Raw genomic sequence first — 25302 nt, 5'->3', positions numbered from 1 at the left:
GGGACTTCCCTAGCAATCCAGAGGGTAAGACTCTGTGCTTCCACTGCAGAGGGTGTGGGTTCAATCCCTGGTTGGTGAACTAAGATCCCACATGCTATACAGTGAGGCCAAAATAAAGAAATAAATGAAAGAAACACCTTTAGAAAAGTATAAAAGTCATTCTTAGGTCACAGACTAGGCAAGAACAAGTAGCTGGCTGCATTGGGCTATAATAGCCTATAGTGTGTGACCCCTGGTCTAGAAGTAGACAGGCTTAGAACTTGGGGAAATGGTACCATGCATGTTTTTCTTCTCCTCCTTCTCTTACATGCCATGCCTCTCTGGAATGTTGTGAAAAGAAAATTGGATTATGTACAAATGCTGGGCTTTTTTAATTCTTGTTCATTAGAGGGGCAACACTTTTAGTTCTTTCTAGTGTGGTGGTTGGAAAAAGTGTTCCTTACCTCTAGAGTGACCTTTTTCTACAAAATGAGAAGCTGAGGGTTTTCTCAGGATATTGCAGGAAGAAGAGAGCTAGCACTTCATTTTTGCCCGAATATTTCCAGCTTTCTTCCCAGTGGTGTATTCCTGACAGTCCTGATACCTTTCCATGATTTCGTGCCTCCTCATATTCTGTCAATTTTCTAAGCTGTTGCTTTGGATTTGTCAGAGAGAATGAGGTGAGATGTGGTGTACAAGGCAGAAGCACCTGTGGTTTCCTAGGGTTGTTGGAAGTCAGATGTTTCACAGGGAGATCCCTATTATTTAATTTCCCTGCTTCTTTCTGAAATGCGGTGCACAGTCATGTTCACAAGTAAAGGCAGTGACTGAGAAGAGTAAAATGTATACTTTTGTGTTCTCTTCATTAATTTGAAAAGTGTTTTTCTCAAAGTTAAAATGCATTCATGTGTTTTCACATTGTATATAGCCATTAAAATCTCTGTAATTTGCTCTATTTAAAAATTTCAGGTGGAAAAACCTTGCAGTGGTGGTCAGGATTTACTTCTTTATCCAGCTAAGAGAAAGCAGCTTTTGAGAAGTGAACCGAACGCTGAAAAAGTGCCTCCATCCCCACTACCTGCTCCAAAACAAATACCACCACTCAAAGGGTGTCCTGCAGTTATGCCAGGAGACTTTAAAGAGAAAGTTGCAGAGCTGTTGGTGAAATACTCAAGTGGTCTTTGGGCCAGTGCACTCCCGAAAACATTTGAGGACATGTACAAAGTGAAATTACCCGAGGATGCCTTAAAAAATCTTGACTTGCTTTCTGACGTGTGCACCATAGACTACATTTCTGGAAATCCCCAGAAGGCCATTCTGTATGCTAAACTTCCATCGCCTGCTGACAAAATCCTAAAGGATACAGAGCAAGCATGTGGAAATTATGATATCAAGTCTATGGTTGAACAAGAATATTTGCAGATAGAAGAAAACATTGCTGAAAGTACAGACAACTTTATGGAGACTGTGACAATTCCTCCATTAATCATCCCAACTGAGACATCACCATCAGTCTTGGTGGTTGAACTGAGCAACACAAATGAAGTGGTTATCAGGCAAGTTTATTTTCTAATTCTTTAGAATCCTAGTAAAGATCTCCAGGAGAAGGAAATGGCAACCCACTCCAGTATTCTTGCTTGGAGAATTCCATGGACAGAGGAGCCTGGCAGGCTACAGTTCATGGGGTTGCAAAGAGTCAGACACGACTGAGCAGCTAACACTTTCACTGTCACTACTGTTGCTACTTGGCTTTTCTTCACATGGGTGCTGGTTGAGGAAGAATAATATATTTTTAGTTATAAACATAGTTATAATGATTCTTGCTGCTGCTACTGCTGCTAAGTTGCTTCAGTCGTGTCCTACTCTGTGCGACCCCAGAGACAGCAGCCCACCAGGCTCCCCTGTCCCTGAGATTCTCCAGGCAAGAACAATGGAGTAGGTTGCCATTTCCTTCTCCAATGCATGAAAGTGAAAAGTGAAAGTGAAGTCGCTCAGTCATGTCTGACTCTTAGTGACTCCATGGACTGCAGCCTACCAGGCTCCTCCATCCATGGGATTTTCCAGGCAAGAGTACTGGAGTGGGGTGCCATTGGCTTCTCCAATAATGATTCTTAATAAATGTTAAATGTTCAAAATAACTATTTCAGAAGAAAAGATTTCTAACAGTTTTAAAAATTGGAATGATGATATGGTCTGAACTGAAAAAAAAATATGTCAAAAGCTTAATAGTAACTATATATTAATGTGTCAGAAGCAATACCTAATCCATAGTAAAAGCAGCCATCCACTATGTAGGAAATACTGTTTAATCTGGAATTATGTAGCATTTATGAAAAGTCAGAATAGCCAATCACCACCTTTCTAGTGTAATATCAGATTAGCCCTCTGCTTTCTTGAGCCTTTTGTATTGCCTGGGAGAAGGAATTATTGCCTAAGTGGCTAATGATTATTGAAATTGTAAACAAACAGTCCAGCTCCAGGTACTTGATGTGGACTTTGGAGAAAATGTAGACTCATTTCAGTTCAGTTGCTGAGTTGTGTCCAACTCTTTGCAGCCCCATGGAATACAGCACACCAGGGTTCCCTGTCCATCACCAACTCCCGGAGCTTGCTCAAACTCATATCCATTGAGTCAGTGAAAAATATAATCCAACCGTCTCATCCTTTGTTGTTCCCCTTCTCCTCCCACCTTCAGTCTTTCCCAGCATCAGGATCTTTTCCAATGAGTCAGTTCTTCACATCAGATGGCCAAAGTATTAGAGTTTCAGCTTCAGCATCAGTCCTTCCAATGAGTATTCAGGACTGATTTCCTTTAGGATGGACTGGTTGGATCTCCTTGCTGTCCAAGGGACTCTCAAGAGTCTTCTCCAACACCACAGTTCAAAAGCATCAATTCTTTGGCACTCAGCTTTCTTTATAGTCCAACTCTCACATCCATACATGACTACTGGAAAAACCATAGCTTTGACTAGACGGACCTTTGTTGGCAAAGTAATGTTTCTGCTTTTTAATATGCTGTCTAGGTTGGTCATAACTTTTCTTCCAAGGAGCCAAGCATCTTTTGATTTCATGGCTTCAGTCACCATCTGCAGTAATTTTGGAGTCCAAGAAAATAAAGTCAGCCATTGTTTCCACTGTTTCCCCATCTATTTGCCATGAAGTGATGGGTCTGGATGCCATGATCTTTTTTGAACATTGAGTTTTAAGCCAGCTTTTTCACTCTTCTTTCACTTTCATCAAGAGGCTCTTTAATTCCTCTTCGCTTTCTGCCATAAGGATAGTGTTATCTGCATATCTGAGGTTATTGATATTTCTCCCGGCAATCTTGATTTCAGCTTATGTTCATAGCTCAGTTGGTAAAGAGTCTGCCTGCAATGCAGGAGAGACCCTGATTCGATCTCTGGGTCGGGAAGATCTGCTGGAAAAGGGAAAGGCTACCCACTTGAGTGTTCTGGCCTGGAGAATTCCACAGACTGTATAGTCCATGGGGTTGCAAAGAGTCAGACACGACTCAGCGACTTTCACTTTTTTATCCAGCCCAGCATTTCACATGATGTACTCTGCATATAAGTTAAATAAGCAAGGTGACAGCATACAGCTTTGATGTACTCCTTTCCCAATTTGGAACAGTCCATTGTTCCATGTCCGATTCTAACTGTTGCTTCTTGACCTGCATACAGTTTTCTCAGGAGGCAGGTGAGGTGGTTGGTATTCCAATCTCTTTAAGAATTTTCCACAGTTTGTTGTGATCTACACAGTCAAAGGCTTTAGCGTAGTCAATGAAGCAGAAGTAGATGTTCTTCTGGAACTCTCCTGCTTTTCCTGTGATCCAATGGATGTTGGCAATTTGATCTCTGGTTCCTTTACCTTTTCTAAATCCAGCTTGAACATCTGGAAGTTCACAGTTCATGTACTGTTGAAACCTAGCTTGGAAAAAAAAAAAGAAACCTAGCTTGGAGAATTTTGAGCATTACTTTGCTTGTGTTTGAGATGAGTGCGATTGTGCAGTAGTTTGAATGTTCTTTGGCATTGCCTTTCTTTGGGATTGGAATGAACACTGACCTTTTCCAATCCTGTGGCCACTGTTGAGCTTTCCAAATTTGCTGGCATACTGAGTGCAGCACTTTCACAGTGTCCTCTTTTAGGGTTTGAAATAGCTCAGCTGGAATTCCATCACTTCCACTAACTTTGTTCGTAGTGATGCTTCCTAAGGCCCACTTGATTTCTCACTCAAGGATGTCTGGCTCTAGGTGAGTGATCACACCATCATGGTTATCTGGGTCATGAAGATCTTTTTTGTATAGTCCTTCTGGGTATTCTTGCCACCTCTTTGTAATATCTTCTGCTTATTTTAAGTGCATACCATTTCTGTCCTTTATTGTGCCCATCTTTGCTTGAAATGTTCCCTTGGTATCTCTAATTTTCATGAAAGATCTCTAGGCTTTACCATTCTATTGTTTTCCTCTGTTTCTTTGCACTGATCACCTAGGGAGACTTTCTTATCTTTCCTTTCTGTTCTTTGGAACTCTGCATTCAGATGGATATATCTCTTCTCCTTTGCCTTTTTCTTCTCTTTTCTCTGCTATTTGTAAGGCCTCCTCAGGCAACCATTTTGCCTTTTTGCATTTCTTCTTCTTGGGGATGTTTTTGATCACTGCCTCCTGTATAATGTTATGAACCTTGGTCCCTGGCTCTTTAGGCACTATATCTGTTAGATCTAATCCCTTGAATCTATTTGTCATTTCCACTGTATAATCATAAGAGATTTGATTTAGGCCATACCTGAATGGTCTAGTGGTTTTCCCTACTTTTTTCAATTCAAGTCTGAATTTTGCAATAAGGAGTTTGTGATCTGAGCCACAGTCAGTTTCTGGTCTTATTTTTATGACTGTATAGAGCTTCTCAATCCAGCTGCAAAGAATATAATCAGTCTGATTTCGGTATTGACCATCTGGTGATGTCCATGTGTAGAATTGTCTCTTGTGTTGTTGGAAGAGGTTGTGTGCTATGACCAGTGCGTTCTCTTACAAAAATGCTGTTACCCTTTGCCCTGCTTCATTTTGTTCTCCAAGGCTAGGTTTGCTTGTTACTCCAGGTAACTCTTGACCTCCTACTTTTGCATTCTAGTCCCCTGTGATGAAAAGGACATCTTGTTTTGGTGTTAGTTCTAGCAAGTCTTGTAGGTCTTCATAAAACTGTTCAACTTCTTCAGTATTACTCATTGGGGCATAGACTTGGAATACTGTGATATTGAATGGTTTACCTTGGAAATGAACAGAGATCATTCTGTATGTTCCTTGAGCCTTTTGATATCATTGCCTTGGAGAAGGAATTATTGCCTAAGTGGCTAATGATTACTGAAATTATTAAAAAAAACAAAACAAAACAAAACAGTCCAGCTCCAGGCACTTGATGTGGACTTTTGGAGAAAATGTAGACGATATAGGAAATGAAAGATAGTAATTTGCCCTTTCTGACTTGGGATAAACAATAGGAACCAGTAGAGCTGGATCTCCAGAAGGAGCAGCCCAAGGTATGGCTGTGGATATACAGACTGGGCAAAAGCTGAAGCAGAACAGGGTCCAGGCTCCTTCAACCAAAATGTCCCTTATGGTATGGGCTCTTACTCCTCCTCAGGGTCATAGCTGAGCTGGGAAGACCCAAAGAAAGGCCACAAAGAATTGTGGCCAAGTTCTTTAATAAAATATTGCAGCAAAACTATTAAAGCTCTTCTATCTGAACAAACTGTCTGATAAAGAAGTGAGAATCAAGTATCTTTGAATGCTAAAACTCAAACATGCTGAAGCTTTGTTGAGGTCTGTTTTATATAGGGGTGGTAAATGTATGGAGCTTTTATTTGAAAGGTGAAGTATGGCCTGAGGATAGAAAGAGCTTGCTGAGGGTTTGGCTTCCCACTGTGGGTCACTAATAAATTGAGGTAAAGGAAGGATGTTGAGGAGCACCTTGCTAACATTTACCATTTGACATTATAAAGGAAAAAATCTAAATCTGCTTCCTTGGCAGGATCTTTGGGTTTGTGTTACCAATAGTCATTGGGGGCCACTTTCAGAGACCAGTCACCCAGAACTGGACTTGATCAATCATGTTATTTCTTACATTCTTCCCAAGGGTTGGCAGGAATCTGGATCAGTTCCAAGACTTCAGTAGGAGGGTTCCAATCTATTCCAGGATGATTAGGTCCAGGGTCCTCTGGTTACCTGAATCTGCTTTATCAGTGTAACTTAGAATCCCAGCGTCAGCATTCTGTGTGAAGTAGGATGGCAGGCAACCAGCAAGCATGGTAGGTGATATCTGCCCTCGGTTATTGGTATCCCCCAGCTACCCTGAAAACTTAGCAGATCCAGCAGTACCCATAGCTTTACCCAGGCAGGCAATAGACTCTGGAACCTGGTAGGCTTATAACTCACAAAGTTACACGGAGGTGCTGTGGTGGGACCCTTAGGCCAAGTATGGGAATCTGTTGTCACCAATCTCAGAAATTAATTTTGTATAACATTTATTTGTGGCTCACCTAAGTTGGCCTACATAATTTGGGGGTAATGACTTCATTCTTGCCACCACCCACTATTAAACCAGCTGTAACATTATCTCCCTACCCCACCCAAAGCATGTAGCTAGCGTCGTTCTCTGCTGGTGGCTACAGAGAGCAAAAGCTGCTTGTGGAGCTCATGCTGCTTCTCACCACCTTCCTCCTTCCTGGAAGGATCCCATGCTAGGCAAACCACCAAACTACTGCTGGAGCCTAGGCCTTTGCCAGTGGAGCATCCAGGACTGCATTGCTACCAGGAGTCCCCATGAGACTCTAGGTCCCAGGAATTGGGCACTCGGGCAGAGGTGAAGATGTCCTAGGAGACCCCAGAGCCAAGAGTGCAGCCAGTACCTTTAATATTTGTAGAGCTCAATAAACAAATGATAGAGTATGGAGTAAATAATATGTATGTCATATGTGGGTTTAAAACAGCCTTTGCCTCCAAAAGAGGCATTATTTCCATTCTGTGTGGGGCTTTTAAAAGCTTCTTTTCTGCTAGTAACAAATAGGTTGACACTAGTGTTTTCTGCCCTGCTAGTAGTTACCAAGAAGATAGGAAGACACTCCTAAAGGAATAGTTTGTTAAAGTTCTAATAGGACTACTTGGGCCCCAAGTAGAAGCTGGAACAGTTCAGAAAGCCCTGTTCTTGTGGCATATCCCCCATCTCCCTGGCCAGGTGACTCTAGTGCTGGTACAGCATAGCCTTAAAACTCAAAAGGCTTCATCCCATGGCTGAGATAGCTCCTGTTACAGGAGCCACACTTGATTTGCCAGGTTTTCCATTCTGGAAGGAGGCCTTTGTTGGAATTGTCTCTGAGGACTTAAAGCCAAGGAAACAACAGCCTATTTATGGCAGAAGGGAAAATAGTGAACTAGAACCAGGTGATTGCAGTTGTCAATAGCAGAAAATTGTAGAAGGAGGTAGAAGAGTATCCTGAAAAAAAGTTTTTCTTTGGGAAGCGTACAGTTTAAAGAGGCATTTATCTAAAACATGTCATCTCTTTAAGGGTATCAGAACTCAGCATTTTGTTGTGATTTGTTTGGTAAGTTGGAGGGAGGGGTTGTCACATGATTTTGTTTATTTTCTAGGGTTTGTTTTTCTCTTGGAGAAGTTAAGTTTCATTGGTTTTTCAGAGCTTGAGACTTGTCCATATGCACCTTAGTTAAGGCAGAACTATTAACTAGATTCTCTTCTAAGTAATCCACACAGATCTCCAGCAGCCTGAGTCAGAATCTCTGGTTGATTCCTGCTCATCTGGCCTCCTCTGGTGTCTTCCTTTCCGCTTTCTCTCTTCCCTTCCCTTGAGTCTTCTCTCAGCCTAGTCCTCCTCTAAAAACTCCTTGACTGTTTACTGTTACATTTGCAAGGTCACTGCGTTGCTATTGAACATTTGCTCTGCTTTGTGGTGTGTTGGACTTTGGTCTTGTTTTATGATTCCACACTATTGCATTCTCCTTTTTCAAGATATAAATGTTTACTAAATCCACATTCTCCTCCCTGTTGATGTAAGCAAATCTGAGCCTGGCACCAAAGATGACAATAGAAAAACAGAGTAATATTAGTGAATTCCTATAGCTTTCCTTCTTCCAGCTTGCTTCATCTGTGTTCTTTTCCTTTAATTCAGGTACGTGGGCAAAGACTACTCTGCTGCTCAAGAATTAATGGAAGATGAGATGAAGGAGTACTACAGTAAGAATCCTAAGGTCACCCCAGTCCAGACTGTGCAGGTTGGCCAGCTGCTGGCTGTAAATGCCGAAGAGGATGCTTGGTTACGAGCACAGGTCATTTCAATGGAAGAGGGCAAGATAAAGGCAAGCATTATGAAGACAAACACATTATTTTTCAAATAAAAATACTGCTTCTAATATGGTATCCTCTAACAGTATTTAGTTTTCTCCAGAAGTTAGATAATATATGTAAAAAGAAATAATAATAATTATCCCTGTCAGCTTTTAAGTCAGTGATAGTTATATTATCTTAGAGTTTTAGTTTAAACAAAGAAAAAAATTCTTTTCCATTGGAATACCATAATCCATGATATAATTAATCAGGAAAATAAGCAAACCTGCATTCCTATTCCTCAGGGTTACCTAATGAATACTGATCAGAGCTCTATGGGCTTCTTATCAGGGTCAGTACTTGGAAGTGAAGGAAATCATATAGATTGGAAGAGATGACATTCTCTCCTTTCTTGCACAGCCAGCTGAGGGGAACCCCAAGTAAGACTTGACCATGCCCCAAGTCTTGCCCTTGTGGTCATCTCGGAAAGGTCAGAGGGCTCTTTCACTAGTCTATTCCATCAGAGGCTCCAGTACTTCCAGACTTGGCCACGTTCATGGTGACCAGCCCCTGCCCTGCTGCCTTTTCCTTCCTTCACCTTAGAGACCCAGAATGAGAACTTGCTCATCAAGACACAGTTTTGTCTAAACTTTGAAAATCAGGGTTAGCACATCTCAGAACACTTAACACTGCAGGGGGTGGGCAGTCCAGATGATTAGGACCCTAGTCAGTATGTGGCCCTGTCACTAATGTGTGTTTAGTGAGAAACCTGAGTGACCTCTGGATGATGGGGAATGACTGTCCTAGATGTTAGCTCAGCTTCAGTCCACTTCCTGACTGTTTCCCTGCCCTTAGGAAATTCAAAACTTAGCTGCTTGAAGGCACAGGGATTGCTCATGAAGAGAAGAACTGTACAAACCCTGATGATATGTTAAGGGTGTGTCAGGGTTTATAATAAACACTGCGAACCCTCCACAAGATCATCCCCCAGTCTGAGATCTACAGGGCAAAAATCACTTGGGCCTCCCTTCCTTCCTTACCTCTGCTTTGGGAATTTAAACTATGGAGTCATTTAGACCTGAGTTTGAGTCCCAATTCTGCCACTTCTAGCTGTGTGACCTTGGGACTTCTATGATTCCTTACCTATAAAATCAGACACTATCATCATGCTAGTATCTGCCTGTTATACTTTTCATTCTTTTTTTCCATTGTCTTAGGGAAAGAGACAAGACTGACAAGGCTTGTCCTCAAGAAGCTTTTATGCTAGTGAAAGAAGACAGATAATAAACAAGTATACAATAAATGAAAAGACAGTGAAAAGCAGTGAAGGAAATAACCAGGGTGCTGCAATAGAAAATAACTGTGAAGGAAGGGATAAGCAGGGAGATGTTATCTGGTTTATTTGCTTCAAAGGTTGTTGCAGTGCCTATGTGGGGCAAAGGTTGTAGTGTAGGGCAAAGATCAAAAGTAAGACCAGTTAGTTGGCTGTTGTAGTAACCAGCAGTTGCAACGGGAATTAGGGCGGAAACAGTGGAGACAGAGATAACAAGACAGACTCAAGATGTGTTTGGAGGTAGAACTGACAGGACACTAATTCATTGGATGTGGAAGAGAAGAAAGGAGAAGGTTCAGGATGGCTGATGAGTTCAGGACTTGAGCAGTTGGGTGGATGGTCATGCCGTTTATTGAAACTGGGAAGTCAGGGAGAAGAATCAATATATAAGAAAATCAAAAATTTTGTAGGACCTAATAGGTTTGAGAATAGCTGTCTGATTTCACCTGGATGAGCCTGGAGCTCAGGGAGAAGTCAGGACCAGGGTTGGGGGCATCGGCATGTAAGTGCCCCTTGAAGCCCTGGGACTAGGTCAGGTCACCTAGAGGAAGAATCACCCAGAACCAGGCTCTGAAACACTTCAGCACTTAGATGGAGGGCTTGAGAGGAGCAAAGGAGACTGTGAGAATGGCCAAAGAATGAGGAAAACGAAGAGGACCATGTCATGGGAACCAGAACAGGGAAGTGCCCCCATGAAAGACAGAACAGGAAGCGACCAGCTATGTCATTGCTTCTGAGAGCTGTGGGCTGGTGTTAGGAATAAAAGGTGTATCTTGGTTTGTTGTAGATAATAAGCTCTTTAAGACAGTAGTAGTTGTGGCAATCCTGGCCTGATCTTGTTCCCATATTCCCGTGAACCAGACAGAGATGAATTTTACACCTTACTAGGAGAAACACTAGCTACTCAACAAGTCTTGTTTCTCTTGAATTTTGCTGTGCCTGACAGCAAGTATCCATTCCCTCCTTGATTTCCACAGATTTTGGTGAACATGAGAAACAGGAACTGGCGGTCACCCCTCAGGTTGGTGCCAGTTTTACCTGGTCCAGACCCACATCCCAGAGGTGTCTGCTGGTTATTACTCAGAAGGCACTGTGAGACCTGTGACCACTTGAGGGAGCCAGAGAGCCAGGAATGGACTGGGGCCCAACGCGAGGATAGGGAAGCTGCTTGTGCTAATCCCGGGGCTGAAGGGCAGAGGGCTGTGAGAGTCTAGCCGGACGTCCACGGGCAAATGTTTTATGAACTACAGCTGACATGCAAATACATGATATCATGATTCCAAAGAATAAAGAAAAGAAAAGCTTCAGAGCTATAGAAGCCCTTTGAAGAATTTAGAACAGTATTCTTTTGTCTCTTGCTGCTGGGATTACATTCTGAATTGCCCAGGAATCATGATTTCACATATTATGTTCTATTCTCAGAACACGCTGTCTCCATTTTAGGCCTAGGAAGAGCAGAATCCAAGTTGTGGGTGGTGATTACTATTAAAGGAAACAAAAGCTGTGTGGATCCTGAGGTTTTGGGGAAGGAAATGCAGGTGCTAATTTGGGGTTGGAGAAATTGCTGGCTGTAGTGTGGGGACCCTGCCAGGGATTGAGGCCTCAGGGAGCACTGAGTCAAGATGTGAGCTCAAACAGATGATGCTTTTCAACCTGGAATACGTAAGCCCCATAGCCCCAGTGAGCAGGTAGCCAGGGAAAGACTTTAGTTGTCTCTCTGTGCTTTTCTTCCTTAGATTCTCTGATGGGGGAGAGTTTTTGTCTTGGATACTTAATACCAGAATCTCAGTACTCAGAGGCTGTGGACTTTATTTTACTGCAGAAAGTAAAACTCTTTGGTATTTCTTTGCCACGCCTTTGCCCTGCCTTGTTTTGTCTTGTTTTAGTAATTATCATCTGCTTTAATTAGAGAAGCATGCTAAATTTTAGCACTGTACCTCCTATTCCTAGGTGTCATTCTAAATCAAAGCTTAAGGTCTCTAGATTTAATTTTTCTCCAAAAGGAAAAAGGCTTTGGTTATATAGTCCTTTTCAAATAAAGTTTTATTAATACACTAAACATGCTGTCCAGGCTCTCAGTGATCTGTGTTGGTGATGAGAAAGTATCATGCAGGTTTCTGTAAACACAGAACTCTGTCTGGCAGACTTGGGACCTTTTCCTGAGCTGGATGAAAGCCTAACCCAGCTTCCCAGCACTGAGAAAAAAACAGAATTATCTACTTTTACAGTGTAGGATTTCATGTTATCCAGCTGCAACATCATTGCTGTCATAGACAGCATCTCAGTCCCTGGAAACATAACCGCTGAGAGCAGGCCATCATAAGTGCTGCTTTGGGAGTATAGAATCTGACAAATACCCCAGTGTGTGCCTCCTCTAGAAACAAATAATGGAGGGGTGTAAATCAGAAAAGAAGGAGGTGATATAGGCATTATGATAGTAGGGCAAGAGTGGAGCAGCCAGGGATGGCAGATCAGATATGTGTGCTGCTGACAAGCTGGTAACAGAAGGCACCGGAGCTCAGCAGTCTTCCCTCTGCTCCCTGTTGGCAAAGGAGTAAACTGAATCCAATTAAATGCATCGTGAGTTTTTGTTTTTATTTTTTTAAGAAGTAAGTATAAAGAATTTTATTTGAACCTAAACGTTGTTTCTGTTATCATTAGGTATGCTATGTTGACTATGGTTTTAGTGAAAATGTTGAAAAGAGCAAAGCATACAGATTGAACCCGAAGTTCTGTTCACTCTCATTCCAAGCTACAAAGTGTAAGCTCGCAGGTAAAAAGAAACTTTTATAAGAGCTCTCCACTTTGGTGTGTATCATCTTTGTATTTTGGGGTAGTTAAATCCTAAAGCGTACTAAGTATTTCCAGGTGTTAAATGTGTTATTTCTTGAAAGGCGTAAGTAAATTCATGTTTAATGTCCTCTCTATAGGATATGATCATTATAAAAATGTTATAATGTTTTTATATATTTTTGTTACATTATACATAACATATGGGCTTCCCTCATAGCTCAGTTGGTGAAGAATCTGCCTGCAATGCAGGAGACCCAGGTTCAGTTCCTGGGTTGGGAAGATCTCCTGGAGAAGGAAATAGCAACTCACTCCAGTATTACAGTTTTCTAAGAATAAAGAATAATTAGACTATGATAAAATTCACCTAGTACCCATATTACATTAAGCAGCATTTAATCTTTCTTTCATAAATCGGAAAATTCTTCGGTATTCTCAGTGCCATCATGGTGTACTTGAAAAGAAAGGGCGGGGGAAAGCTATCTAAATTTTCAATAAATGCATGTTTGTGAAAGAAATAATTGTGTATACTTAACTTAGAAACTGAAAAAAAAAAAAACCACCAAGGTTATACTTTTAGGAAGAATGTTACAAATCCATGACTATAAGACATAATTGGTTGCTAATTTTTTATATGCATTAGTCTCTTTGTTTTAAATATGTGCTTGTATATAAAGTGAAGGCTGTTTCTCCTAAGGTAGAAATTCAGATTGATCATCAACTTCTCTTCTTGTTGTAAGATTGCCTGCAGCTAGACGGAGGAGCCTGGTAGGCTGCAGTCCATGGGGTCGCTGAGAATCGGGCACAACTGAGCGACTTCACTTTCACTTTTCACTTTCATGCATTGGAGAAGGAAATGGCAACACACTCCAGTGTTTTTGCCTGGAGAATCCCAGGGACAGAGGAGCCTAGTGGGCTGCCGTCAATGGGGTCACACAGAGTCGGACATGACTGAAGCAGCTTAGCAGCAGCAGCAGTGTAATCACTCAAAAAGACTTTCACATTATAATGAATATTTTTAAACCTAAGGCTGGATACTACAAAGAAGTTTGTAAAACAAAGCTTCCCTATAAAATTTAAGAATTTTGTAGTAGATTCATGATTGTAGTAAGTAGCCAGAATGAATACAATCAATGTTTCTTAAAATGTTTCTTCTAATTAAATAGAAATTTAAATATTCAATATTTTTCAGGGTTGGAAGTTCTAAGTGATGATCCTGACTTAGTGAAAGTGGTGGAATCTTTAACTTGTGGGAAGATCTTTGCAGTGGAAATACTTGAAAAAACTGACATTCCACTGGTTGTTCTGTATGATACCTCAGGAGAAGATGACATCAACATCAATGCCACCTGCTTAAAGGCCATATGTGACAAGTCACTAGAGGTTCACCTTCAGGTACCACCATGACCCCTGTTGTCTGTTCACACATAGCACAGGTAATAAATTCACCAGAATAGAATGCGGTACATTTTAGGCTAACGTTAGATAGAGACAGAATACATATGTATTGAGAAAAAAGATAGAAGGGAGTTAAAAGTGGGGGAAAATGCCAAAACATAAATAGTAATTGTTAAGAATTGGATTTTTTAAAAAAAGAATTGGGTTTTTATTTTATTTTCAAGTTCCTACAAAGAGCATTAAGAATTGGATTTTTTATTTCTGAGTTCCTACAAAGAGCATATATTAATTTTATATGAAATTATTTTGCAAATATAAGGGAAGATAATTCAAAAGAAGGGAAAATTAGATCAGTGAAGATGTTCATTGAATTGCTAGCTTTAACATTTTTAAAATGTGAAGAACATAGATGTCTGCAGGAAAGGACACCTTTAAATAAATTGTGGAGCAGCCACTGTAAAGAATAGGATTAGGTGTTAAAAATGATTATTTTAGAAACTTCATAACAACATTGGAAAAATATTGTTTTAATAATTATCAATAGAACAACAGTGAATTGCCTTCATACTTCATATTATGATTTGACTAAAAGTGGCTAAAATTAAACCTTTTCTGTTTTTTTAAAGTTACTAAAATTCACGTGGGCCATTGGCAAGGATTAGAAAGTAGACTAATAATGAGATTGATCTTTTGAGAGTTGTTTGTTTTCACTTCTGTTAATATTGCAAAAATATTTATATAATAATTCTTTTTCTAAATTAATGGGACTAAGATCTTGGCATCCGGTCCCTTCCATGGCAAATAGATGGGGAAAAAGTGAAAACAGTGACAGACATTATTTTCCTGAGCTCCAAAATCACTGCAAATGGCGACTGCAGCCACGAAATTAAAAGACGCTTGCTCCATGGAAGAAAAGCCATGACAAACCTAGTGTTGGTTGCTCAGTCTTGTCTGACTCTGTGCGACCTCAAGGACTGTAGCCTGCCAGGCTCCTCTGTCCACGTGGTTCTCCAGGCAAGAATACTGGAGTGGGTTGCCATTCCTTTCTCCAGGGATCTTCCTGACCTAGAGATTGAACCTGGGTCTCCCTCATTGCAGGCAGATACTTTACCGTCTGAGCCACAAGGGTAGTCTCAAACCTTAGACAGTGTGTTGAAAAACAGACATCGCTTTGCTGACAAAGCTCCGTATAGTCAAAGCTGTGGTATTTTCCAGTAATCATGTACAGATGTGAGAGTTGGACCATAAAGAAAGCTGAAACTGAAAGTGAAAATCGTACAGTCGTGTCTGACTCTTTGCAACCCCATGGACTATACAGTCCATGGAATTCTCTGGGCCAGAATACTGGAGTGGGTAACCTTTCCCTTCTCCAGGGGATCTTCCCAACTTAGGGATCAAACCCAGGTCTTCCACATTGCAGGCAGATTCTTTACCAGCTGAGCCACAAGGGAGGCCCAAATAAGGCTGAGTGCCAAAGAACTGATGCTTTTGAATTGTGGTGCCAGAGAAGACTCTCAAGAGTCCCTTGGACAGTAAGGAGTTCAGACCAATCAATCATAAAGGAAATCAACTCTGAATATTCACTGGAAGGACTGATGCTGAAACTCCAGTTCTTTGGCCACCTGCTGCAAAGAGCTGACTCATTGGAAAAGACCCTGATGCTGGGAAAGATTGTGGGCAGGAGGAGAGGGGGATTACAGGGGATGAGATAGTTGGATGGCATCATTAACTCAGTGGACATGAGTTTGACCAAACTCCAGGAGATGGTGAAGTACAGGGAAGCTTAGCATGCTGCAGTGCGTGGGGTCACAAAGAGTCAGATATGACTTAGCAGCTGAACAACAACAAAATTAATGGGGAGAAGATAAACCAGAGTTAAAGATATTCTTAGCCTATTAGGGGAAAGTGGTAATAATATAATATATGCAGAATGTCTACTCTGTGCCTGATACAACTGAGAGCAGATACTCCTTTTGAAAGAGAGATAGCCAAACTAGTTTTTCACATTTGCATTATGAATTTCATTCTATCCTATCTGTCTTCCGACTTGCTTCGAAAATTGTAAAATGCAGAGACTTTCAGTGAACTAGGTCTATCCCCTTAGGTAGGTAAGAGCTGCACTCTCCTCAAGCATCCTTGGTATGTCCTTTGTTCCAGGTTGATGCCATGTACACTAATGTCAGAGTGACTAACATTTGCTCCGATGGCACACTCTACTGCCAAGTGCCTTGTAAGGGTCTGAACAAGCTCAACGACCTTCTGCATAAGATAGAGGAATACTTCCACTGTAAGGTATGGCTGAGCAGCATCTATTTCCAAGATGAGTCCTAGCATTGCAAACAAGAGGCGTCACTAAATTGTATTCTTGCACTAAGTTTTGAACAGTTTAAGATAGAATCTCTAAAAATGTAAGATCCCCAGACTTAAGAATTTGAAACAGAACCCCTCCATGCTTTCTGCAGGGTAGAATGAGGATAATAATAGTGAGTATCCACAGGGCCTGGCTTATAGAAAGTGCTCAATGATGGGTCAAGGTGCAGTTGAGGAGCCTACAGTGCAGCTGCCTGTGACTGTCGTCTTGTGCAGCTGGCTCCTCTGCCTGGACAAAGACAGAACCATGGAAACTACAGGGAGAATAAAACTTACAAGGCATCATTCCCCAAGCTCTTCATGGTCCCTGAGAAAACCTGTACCCTGGTAAATGTGGTTCTACAGTTATACTTATTAATAATCTCTTACCACCTATAATGCAGGAGACCTGGGTTCGATCCCTGGGTTGGGAAGATCCCCTGGAGAAGGGAAGGGCTACCTGCTCCAGTATTCTGGCCTAGAGAATTCCATGGACTGTATAGTCCATGGGGTCGCAAAGAGTCGTACATGACTGAGCTAGTTTCACTTTCACTCTTAGTTTACCCTTTAATTCTAGTATCATTTTCTCTGAATCAAGATCTGTGAAGGTTTTCTTTTAAGTTCCTAAAGGAATTTCCTTACCTCCATTAGGACATTGTGGTCGTAATCCACAATATGCTGTGGTTTCCAAATGACTAAACTCCTGTGCCCCTTCAACTATGACCCCCTTACCCTAGAAGTGAACGCTTCTCTCTAACCTACAGAGCACCTCAAGGGCCTCACAGCACTTGTACGCAGGATTGTTTCAGCTGTTTGGACGTTTGTTTGCTTTACTAGAGTGTAGGCTTCCTGAGGGCAGAGACTGAGCCTCCCCAGGTTCTGGTAAGTACCTAATTCATTTAGGTACTGTAGTATGTTATCTAGTGTCTTACATAAAATCAGTATTCCAGAATATTTGCTGAATCGGAATAAACTTGTGTTCAGACTACAGCCTAGAATCAAGACGTTAGATCTGTAACTTTACCTCTTTCTCCATTGCAGATATCTTGGAGGTATCTCAGGAGCATTACTTAAGTTTGATTTGCTAATCTATCCTAGAGAAATCTGAGACACCCAGAGGGTGGACTATAATTATTCATTTACATGTATGTGCTTATTATCTATAGTGATGAAAAGCACCCTTGATAGTTCTTAGTGCCCTGGGAACTCAAGTGGAGGGAGATATTGCCTTTGGGGAGAGTAGAAACATTTACCCTGAAGGAAAGAAGCAATGGCAGGTCCCCAGCTTCAAGCTACAGAGAGGAGGAGGATGAAGATACTGAACTGGCACTGATATCCACATTTGTATTGATAACATTTCTTTTGTTTTGGAATTAAATCTTTTCTTTGAATCTGAATGTTAACAGAAGAGAAGAGGAGGCCTAATAGACAGTTAACCTAACCACCTCCCTCTCGTCCAGGCTGTTCTTTTTATCAGATTCATCCTCCTCCTCTGTATTTAACTAATGGTGCCAGAGCCTTGATGAATCATCCTGACCTCTATGCTATCATTTTTAGACATGTTAACAGGGCTGATTTATGATCCATGTGCAAGGAAGGAGAATAGAAACATTCACTCTAAAGGAAAGAGTAGACGGCTGCCACCAACAAGCACAGGAGAAAAAAGACCGAAGCCCTACAAGCCCAGTACGCATGCTGTGTCCGCTGCAGTGCAGGCCTCACTGGAAGTCTGATCATGGGCAGGGAAGCAGTCGACCTGCACCACAGCAGGCATGTGGCAACGTGCTCTTTGCTGTGAGTAATGAGTGTGTCATGTGTTTGTGTTTTGCAGCACATGACTTCTGAGTACTTCGTTTCATTACCCTTCTGTGGGAAAGTCTGCCTCTTCCACTGCAAAGGAAAATGGCTACGAGTAGAGGTAAAATTAGTCACTTGACTATTTTTTAAATTTAAGATGAAATATTTCACACGCACAAACAACATTTTTGTTTGTTTGTTTAAAAAAAAAATCACCAGTTTAAGAAATGAAACATGACTATTACAGTTGACCCTGCCTGTCAGCAGCCCTTGTTTTTTACTTCCTCCCCTGGGGATACCAGCTGAATTTGGTATTTCTCATTCCTCTTCACTGCTTTATACTTTTACTATATTTGTGTCTATACAAACACACTTTTACTATCTGTATATTTAAAAATAGAAATAATCAAAATACAGAAATGAATAGTATGTATAAAGTCGTTCAGTTGCCCAGTCTTATCTGACTCCTTGCAAACCCATGGACTGCAGCATGCCAGCCTCCCTGTCCCTCAGTATCTCCCAAAGTTTGCCCAAGTTCATGTCTATTGCATCGGTGATGCCATCCAGCCATCTCCTCCTCTGACGCCCTCATACTTACAGTAATACTTAAAGTAAAAACATAAATACTTAAAGTAATACTTATAGTAAAAACGTGAATAAAGTATAACTGAATGAATGTTTTAAAAATTTATATAAATCGTAAAATGTATTTTACGAAAAACAAAAGAAATGCAAAAAAGCACAGTGGCTGTCTGAGGAGGCCTTACAAATAGCTGTGAAAAGAAGACAAGTGAAGAGCAAAGGAGAAAAGGAAAGACATAGCCATTTGAATGCAGAGTTCCAAAGAATAGCAAGGAGAGGTAAGAAAGCCTTCCTCGGTGATCAGTGCAAAGAAATAGAGGAAAACAATAGAATGGGAAAGACTAGAGATCTCTCCAAGAAAATTAGATGTACCAAGGAAACATTTCATGCAATGATGGGCTCGATAAAGGACAGAAATGGTGGGGACCTAACAGAAGCAGAATATATTAAGAAGAGGTGGCAAAAATACACAGAAGAACTGTACAAAAAAAGGAGCTTCATGACCCAGATAATCATGATGGTGTGATCACACACCTAGAGCCAGACATCCTGGAATGTGAAGTCAAGTGGGCTTTAGGAAGCATCACTACGAACAAAGCTAGTGGAAGCAATGGAATTCCAGTTGAGGTATTTCAAATCCTGAATGATGATTCTGTGAACGTGCTGCACTCAACATGCCAGCAAATATGGAAAATGCAGCAGCAGCCACCGGACTGGAAAAGGTCAGTTTTCATTCCAGTCCCAAAGAAAGGCAATGCCAAAGAATGCTCAAACTGCCACACAGTTGCACTCATCTCACACGCTAGTAAAGTAATGCTCAAAATTCTCCAAGCCAAGCTTCAGCAGTACGTGAAACATGAACTTCCAGATGTTCAAGCTGGTTTTAGAAAAGGCAGAGGAACCAGAGATCAAATTGCCAACATCTGATGGATCATCAAAAAAGCAAGAGAGTTCCAGAAAAACATCTATTGCTGTTTTATTGACTATGTCAAAGCCTTTGACTATGTGGATCACATAAATTGTGGAAAATTCTGAAAGAGATGGGAATACCAGACCACCTGACCTGCCTCTTGGGAAACCTGTACGCAGGTCAGGAAGCAACAGTTAGAACTGGACATAGAACAACAGACTGGTTCCAAATAGGGAAAGGAGTACGTCAAGGCTGTATATTGTCACCCTGCTTATTTAACTTCTATGCAGAGTACATCATGAGAAATGCTGGGCTGGAAGAAGCACAAGCTGGAATCAAGATTGCCAGGGTATCAATAACCTCAGATATGCATATGATACCACCCTTATGGCAGAAAGTGAAGAGGAACTGAAAAGCCTCTTGATGAAAGTGAAAGAGGAGAGTGAAAAAATTGGCTTAAAGCTCAACATTCAGAAAACGAAGATCATGGCATCTGGTCCCATCACTTCATGGGAAATAGATGGGGAAACAGTGTGAGACCTTTTTTGGGGGGGCTCCGAAATCACTGCAGATGGTGATTGCAGCCATGAAATAGAAGACGCTTACTCCTTGGAAGGAAAGTTATGAGCAATGTAGACAGCATATTAAAAAGCAGAGACATTACTATGCCAAGAAAGGTCCGTCTAGTCAAGGCTGTGGTTTTTGCAGTGGACATGTATGGATGTGAGAGTTGGACCGTGAAGAAAGCTGAGCACCAAAGATTGATGCTTTTGAACTGTGGTGTTGGAGAAGACCCTTGAGAGTCCCTTGGACTGCAAGGAGATCCAGCCCATCCATCTTAAAGGAGATCAGTCCTGGGTGTTCATTGAAAGGTCTGATATTGAAGCTGAAATTCCAATACTTTGGCTGCCTCATGTGAAGAGCTGACTCATTTGAAAAGACCCTGATGCTGGAAAAGATTGAGGGCAGGAGGAGAAGGGGACAACAGAGGATGAGATGGTTGGATGGCATCATTGACTCAATGGACATGAGTTTGGGTGAACTCCAGGAGTTGGTGATGGACAGGGAGGCCTGGTGTGCTGCGGTTCATGGGGTTGCAAAGAGTTGGACATGACTGAGCGACTGAACTGAACTGAACTGAAAATGTATTGAGTCTTCTGAAACATGCTTTTTCATTCCTTATGTTTGTGATGTAATCTGTTTTCCGTGCTATATAACAGTGTATTAATATGCCAACATTATCACTCCCTTCACCTGACAGTGATATTTAGCTTGCATCAAATTTTTTATTATAAACAGTGCTACCCTGAAACTTCCCATGCACATCTCACAGGGTGCATATATAGGAGTTGGATTTCTGGGTGTAGGGAGTTGCTCTCCAGAGTCACCCTCCCTTAATGTTGTAGCCCTTTGAAAGTTCTGACTTCTTGGGGGAGTCTCATGCCCTCCCTCCCCCTTGCCTAAGATTGCTTGGGTTTCAGTTTTCACATACTGTTCCAGTGCCTAATAATTGTTTTATTTTTCTTGCAAGCTCAGTTATGAATTTTAAGTGAAAGTGAAGTCGCTCAGTCGTGTCCGACTCTTTGCGACCCATGGACTGTAGCCTACCAGGCTTCTCTGTCCATGGGATTTTCCAGGCAAGAGTACTGGAGTGGGGTGCCATTTCCTTCTCCAGGGGACCTTCCCCACCCAGGGATTGAAACCGGGTCTCCCGCATTGTAGGCAGACGCTTTACTGTCTGAGCCACAGTTTTCTTAGTGTTCCCTAACTTTGGGCTTCCCAGGTGGCACAGTGGTAAAGAATCCACCTGCCAATGAAGGAGATGCAGGTTTAATCCCTGGGCCAGGAAAACACCCTGGAAAAGGAAATGGCAATCCAATCCAGTGTTTGTGCCTGGAAAATTCCATGGACAGAGGAGCCTGGTGGGCTACCGTCCTTGGGGGTCAGAGTGGGACACTACAGTGGCATCATAACTTTGGACTAACTGTATGAACGTGGCTGTAGGCTAGAGGTTTGACCAGAGTATGTGGCACTTCAAAATACTACTAAATATTCTAATATTCTGAAAAGCCCGTGTGATCATTGTCTAGTCAGCAAACACCAATTCTGAAGAATCAGGATGTGGATGTTTAACAAGTATATAGAATTTTTGTGACCAGAGTTCAATATAGCTAGCTGTAGTGTTATTATTAATACAGGACTTGTGTGTTTTTCTCATGGGCATGAGGACATCATATTACACTTTCTGTTTCTCAGCTTTTTGTTTTCTCAGCTTACTGTCAAAGTCTGTCAATATGTTTGTTTGAAACGAAATCAAAACCAAATTTTAAACGGAAAAAAAATTGCAAAAGAATCAGATTCTGGCTTCAATATAGTTTGTATCTGTAACCTGATGTTAAAATGCTTTTACAATGCTATTTAGGAAGGCACAATTTGGTAGCTTCAATTTTTCACTTATAGCTTTTTCTAAACAAGATCCCAAAAAACTGCCACCTTAATTTTTTTTTGCTTCAAGTACTTTTAAGCACTTCAAGGTTCAATATGAAGTGCAGGTAAAACCCTCTCATTTTCAAAATTACTAAGAGTAAACAATACACTAGATAGTGAGCAGAATATGAAAATGCAGGCTACTTCATCAAAAATTTTAAGGGATTTGTTATATTTTATCATATATTTCTTTGTTTTTCAGAGGCAGGTTTTGGATTTTTGTGGTTGCTGTTTCTTTCTTTTCAGCTGCTGCTGCTCTTTTTTCTTTCTTTCTTTTTTTTTTTTTTTGATACCTAGTTTTCCCAGTTACTAAATTGCAAATCTGGGCTCAATTTCATTTTTCCTGCCTTTCCTTTGTTATAGTGGTTCTTAACCTAGGTGCAAAGACCTCTACTTACAGGGAGTGCCTGAATCCATCTACCATAATCATATCCATATTGGGTGTGTGTGTGTGTGTATATGTGCATGATGTATTTTGGAGGGAAAGTATTCATAATTTTCATAAGATTCTGAAAGAAACCAACCCTAAGAAGGTAAGAATCATTGCTTTATCGAGTTTTAATACAACATAGCAACATTTTGATAACTTAATTGTACTGACTTTCCCTTTTAGTAAATCTTAATCATGACCACTTCAATAAAAGCATCAGTTTTGAAATAATTATTGTCATTAATGTGAATGTGTCTTAGAAAGTCGAGATCTGGGTATATGACTAAAAGTTATGTGCTTAGCTATAAACTTCAAAGCATGACTTGTTAAAAAGAACACAACATTATTTGAATTTTAAGGCTCTGTGCTGTCTAGTGTATAATATATAAATGCATAAATGCTTAATTTTTAAGCCTTTTCTTTTGAAAGTTGAAAAAATATTTCAGAGTTCCCATATACCTTTACCTTTTACCCACCATCGCCAAATGATAACATCTTGTATAACCATTATCAAAACCAGGAAATTAACACTGATACAATATTATTAACTAATCTGCAGAACATACTGATGTTCCCACATTGTCCTCCAAATGTCCTTTTTCTGGTCCTCCAAGTTGTATTTAGTTGTCCTATCTATCTTAGTTTCCTCTAACCTGACAGTTGCTCAGTCATTGTTGTTTGTGGCCTTTTGAAGAATAGCAATATTTTGTAAAGTATCTCTCAACTTTAGTTTCTCCATGTCAGTTAGAACTGGGCATGGAACAACAGACTGGTTCCAAATAGGAAAAGGAGTACGTCAAGGCTGTATATTGTCACCCTGCTTATTTAACTTATATGCAGAGTACATCATGAGAAACGCTGGGCTAGAAGAAACACAAGCTGGAATCAAGATTGCCAGGAGAAATATCAATAACCTCAGATATGCATATGACACCACCCTTATGGCAGAAAGTGAAGAGGAACTAAAAAGCCTCATGATGAAAGTGAAAGAGGAGAGTGAAAAAGTTGGCTTAAAGCTCAACGTTCAGAAAACTAAGATCATGGCATCTGGTCCCATCACTTCATGGGAAATAGATGGGGAAACAGTGGAAACAGTGTCAGACTTTATTTTGGGGGGCTCCAAAATCACTGCAGATGGTGACTGCAGCCATGAAATTAAAAGACATTTACTCCTTGGAAGGAAAGTTATGACCAACCTAGATAGCGTATTGAAAAGCAGAGACATTACTTTGCCAACAAAGGTCCCTCTAGTCAAGGCTATGGTTTTTCCAGTGGTCATGTATGGATGTGAGAGTTGGACTGTGAGGAAAGCTGAGCACTTAAGAATTGATGCTTTTGAACTGTGGTGTTGGAGAAGACTCTTGAGAGTCCCTTGGACTGCAAGGAGATCCAACCAGTCCATTCTAAAGGAGATCAGTCCTGGGTGTTCTTTGGAAGGAATGATGCTAAACCTGAAACTCCAGTACTTTGGCCACCTCATGCGAAGAGTTGACTCATTGGTAAAGACCCTGATGCTGGAAGGCATTGAGGGCAGGAGGAGAAGGGGACGACAGAGGATGAGATGGCTGGATGGCATCACCGACTTGATGGACGTGAGTTTGAGTAAACTCCAGGAGTTGGTGATGGACAGGGAGGCCTGGCGTGCTGATTCATGGGGTCTCAAAGAGTTGGACACGACTGAGCAACTGAACTGATAATCAGGTTATACCTTTTTGACAAATACTTTTTCATTGCATGCTCAAATACTTTCTCATTGCATGCTCAAATACTTTAGATAAATATCTAGTATTATTTTTATTGCTATCAAATTGTGATTATCTACCTTTCAGGTAGCAGAGGTATTCATTCTCTTAATGACACATAGAAAGTTAGGGAAAGAAAGATGATTAATGAAAAGCAGATCCTGTGTTTAAGTGATGTATTTGCTCTTGACATTTCAACTTGTCTAACTTTAGCACATACGTATTCTGAACTTATTCCATACATCCAGCCAACTTTATTCAATGCAGAGGCCATTACTCCCCATTTCCCTGTAGAAGTGATCAGCCTTCACTCTGCACCATCTTCCAGTCAATCTTCAATCACTGACACTTGACTTCTGCCCACACTCCATCAGAGAGCCTGTTCTTGTAAAAGCGTCTTTATTATGCAGTCAAATTAGTATCTTCCAGGTCTTATCTTTCCAAACCTCTTTGCACCAAATAGTGGTGAAACTTGAAATTCTCTTCTCACTAAAGTACCATATTATCAAATGCTAATCTTCCTTGTGATAGTCTAATGATTCTTTCTCTTATTTTTCACCCAAAACCTCCCTCCATCCCCACTTCTGAAATGTCACTGTCAGTGCCCCCAAGTCCTATCTTGGCTTATCAGTCTTCTTGGCCTCTTTATCCTTCTGGGTAATCCTGTCTCGTAGTTTCAGGTACCATTTCAGCCCTAATGACTTCCAAATTCATTTTCCAGCCCCTGGTGAACTGTAGATTTAAGCAAAAAGCCAGCCTAATTGTTCATTTCACAGACTTTAAGTTCTCTGTGTCTGAAACCAAAATACTTTCTCCCCATCGTTACCTTTTTCCCATGTCTCTGTTTTAGTGGTACCTCCCTTTGTGCAGCCATTCAGGCTATTTCTTAAGAGTTATCTTTGAATCCTACATCTTCCTCAGCCCCGCAGTGTAACTTATCACCAAATGCTGCTGATTTTACATCTTTGTCAATTCTTGCCCAGATCACTGCAGTAACCACGCCAACTGTTTTCCTCTGCCTTCACCGTTGTCTTCCTCAAGTCAAGCTCTGTACCACTAAGATTGAGCAACCCAAAATGCAAATAGTAACACATCCAGTTTATGATGAGATTTACTGTTTCCACAGGACTACTTGTTGTTTGTTAAACATGACTGATCTCATTTAATGTTTGCA

At 41.0% G+C, this 25302-nt stretch overlaps 1 protein-coding gene across 3 annotated transcripts in view; it reads left to right on the top strand.

Annotated features, from left to right (window-relative positions):
- Positions 1-25302, top strand: part of TDRD7 (tudor domain containing 7) — a 102501-nt gene that overhangs the window by 61894 nt on the left and 15305 nt on the right. For 2 of the 3 annotated variants that reach the window (XM_069576123.1, XM_069576125.1), the window contains exons 7-12: positions 949-1535; positions 8156-8342; positions 12305-12416; positions 13626-13828; positions 15989-16123; positions 18012-18098. In XM_069576123.1, the coding sequence (XP_069432224.1) occupies positions 949-1535; positions 8156-8342; positions 12305-12416; positions 13626-13828; positions 15989-16123; positions 18012-18098 (1311 nt within the window). The remainder of the gene's footprint in view (positions 1-948; positions 1536-8155; positions 8343-12304; positions 12417-13625; positions 13829-15988; positions 16124-18011; positions 18099-25302) is intronic. The other variant, XM_069576124.1, reaches the window with a different exon arrangement.

Source organism: Ovis canadensis, chromosome 2 (genome assembly GCF_042477335.2).
Source record: "Ovis canadensis isolate MfBH-ARS-UI-01 breed Bighorn chromosome 2, ARS-UI_OviCan_v2, whole genome shotgun sequence".
NCBI classification, from domain to species: domain Eukaryota; kingdom Metazoa; phylum Chordata; class Mammalia; order Artiodactyla; family Bovidae; genus Ovis; species Ovis canadensis.
This window is presented reverse-complemented; position numbering and strand designations above follow the sequence as displayed.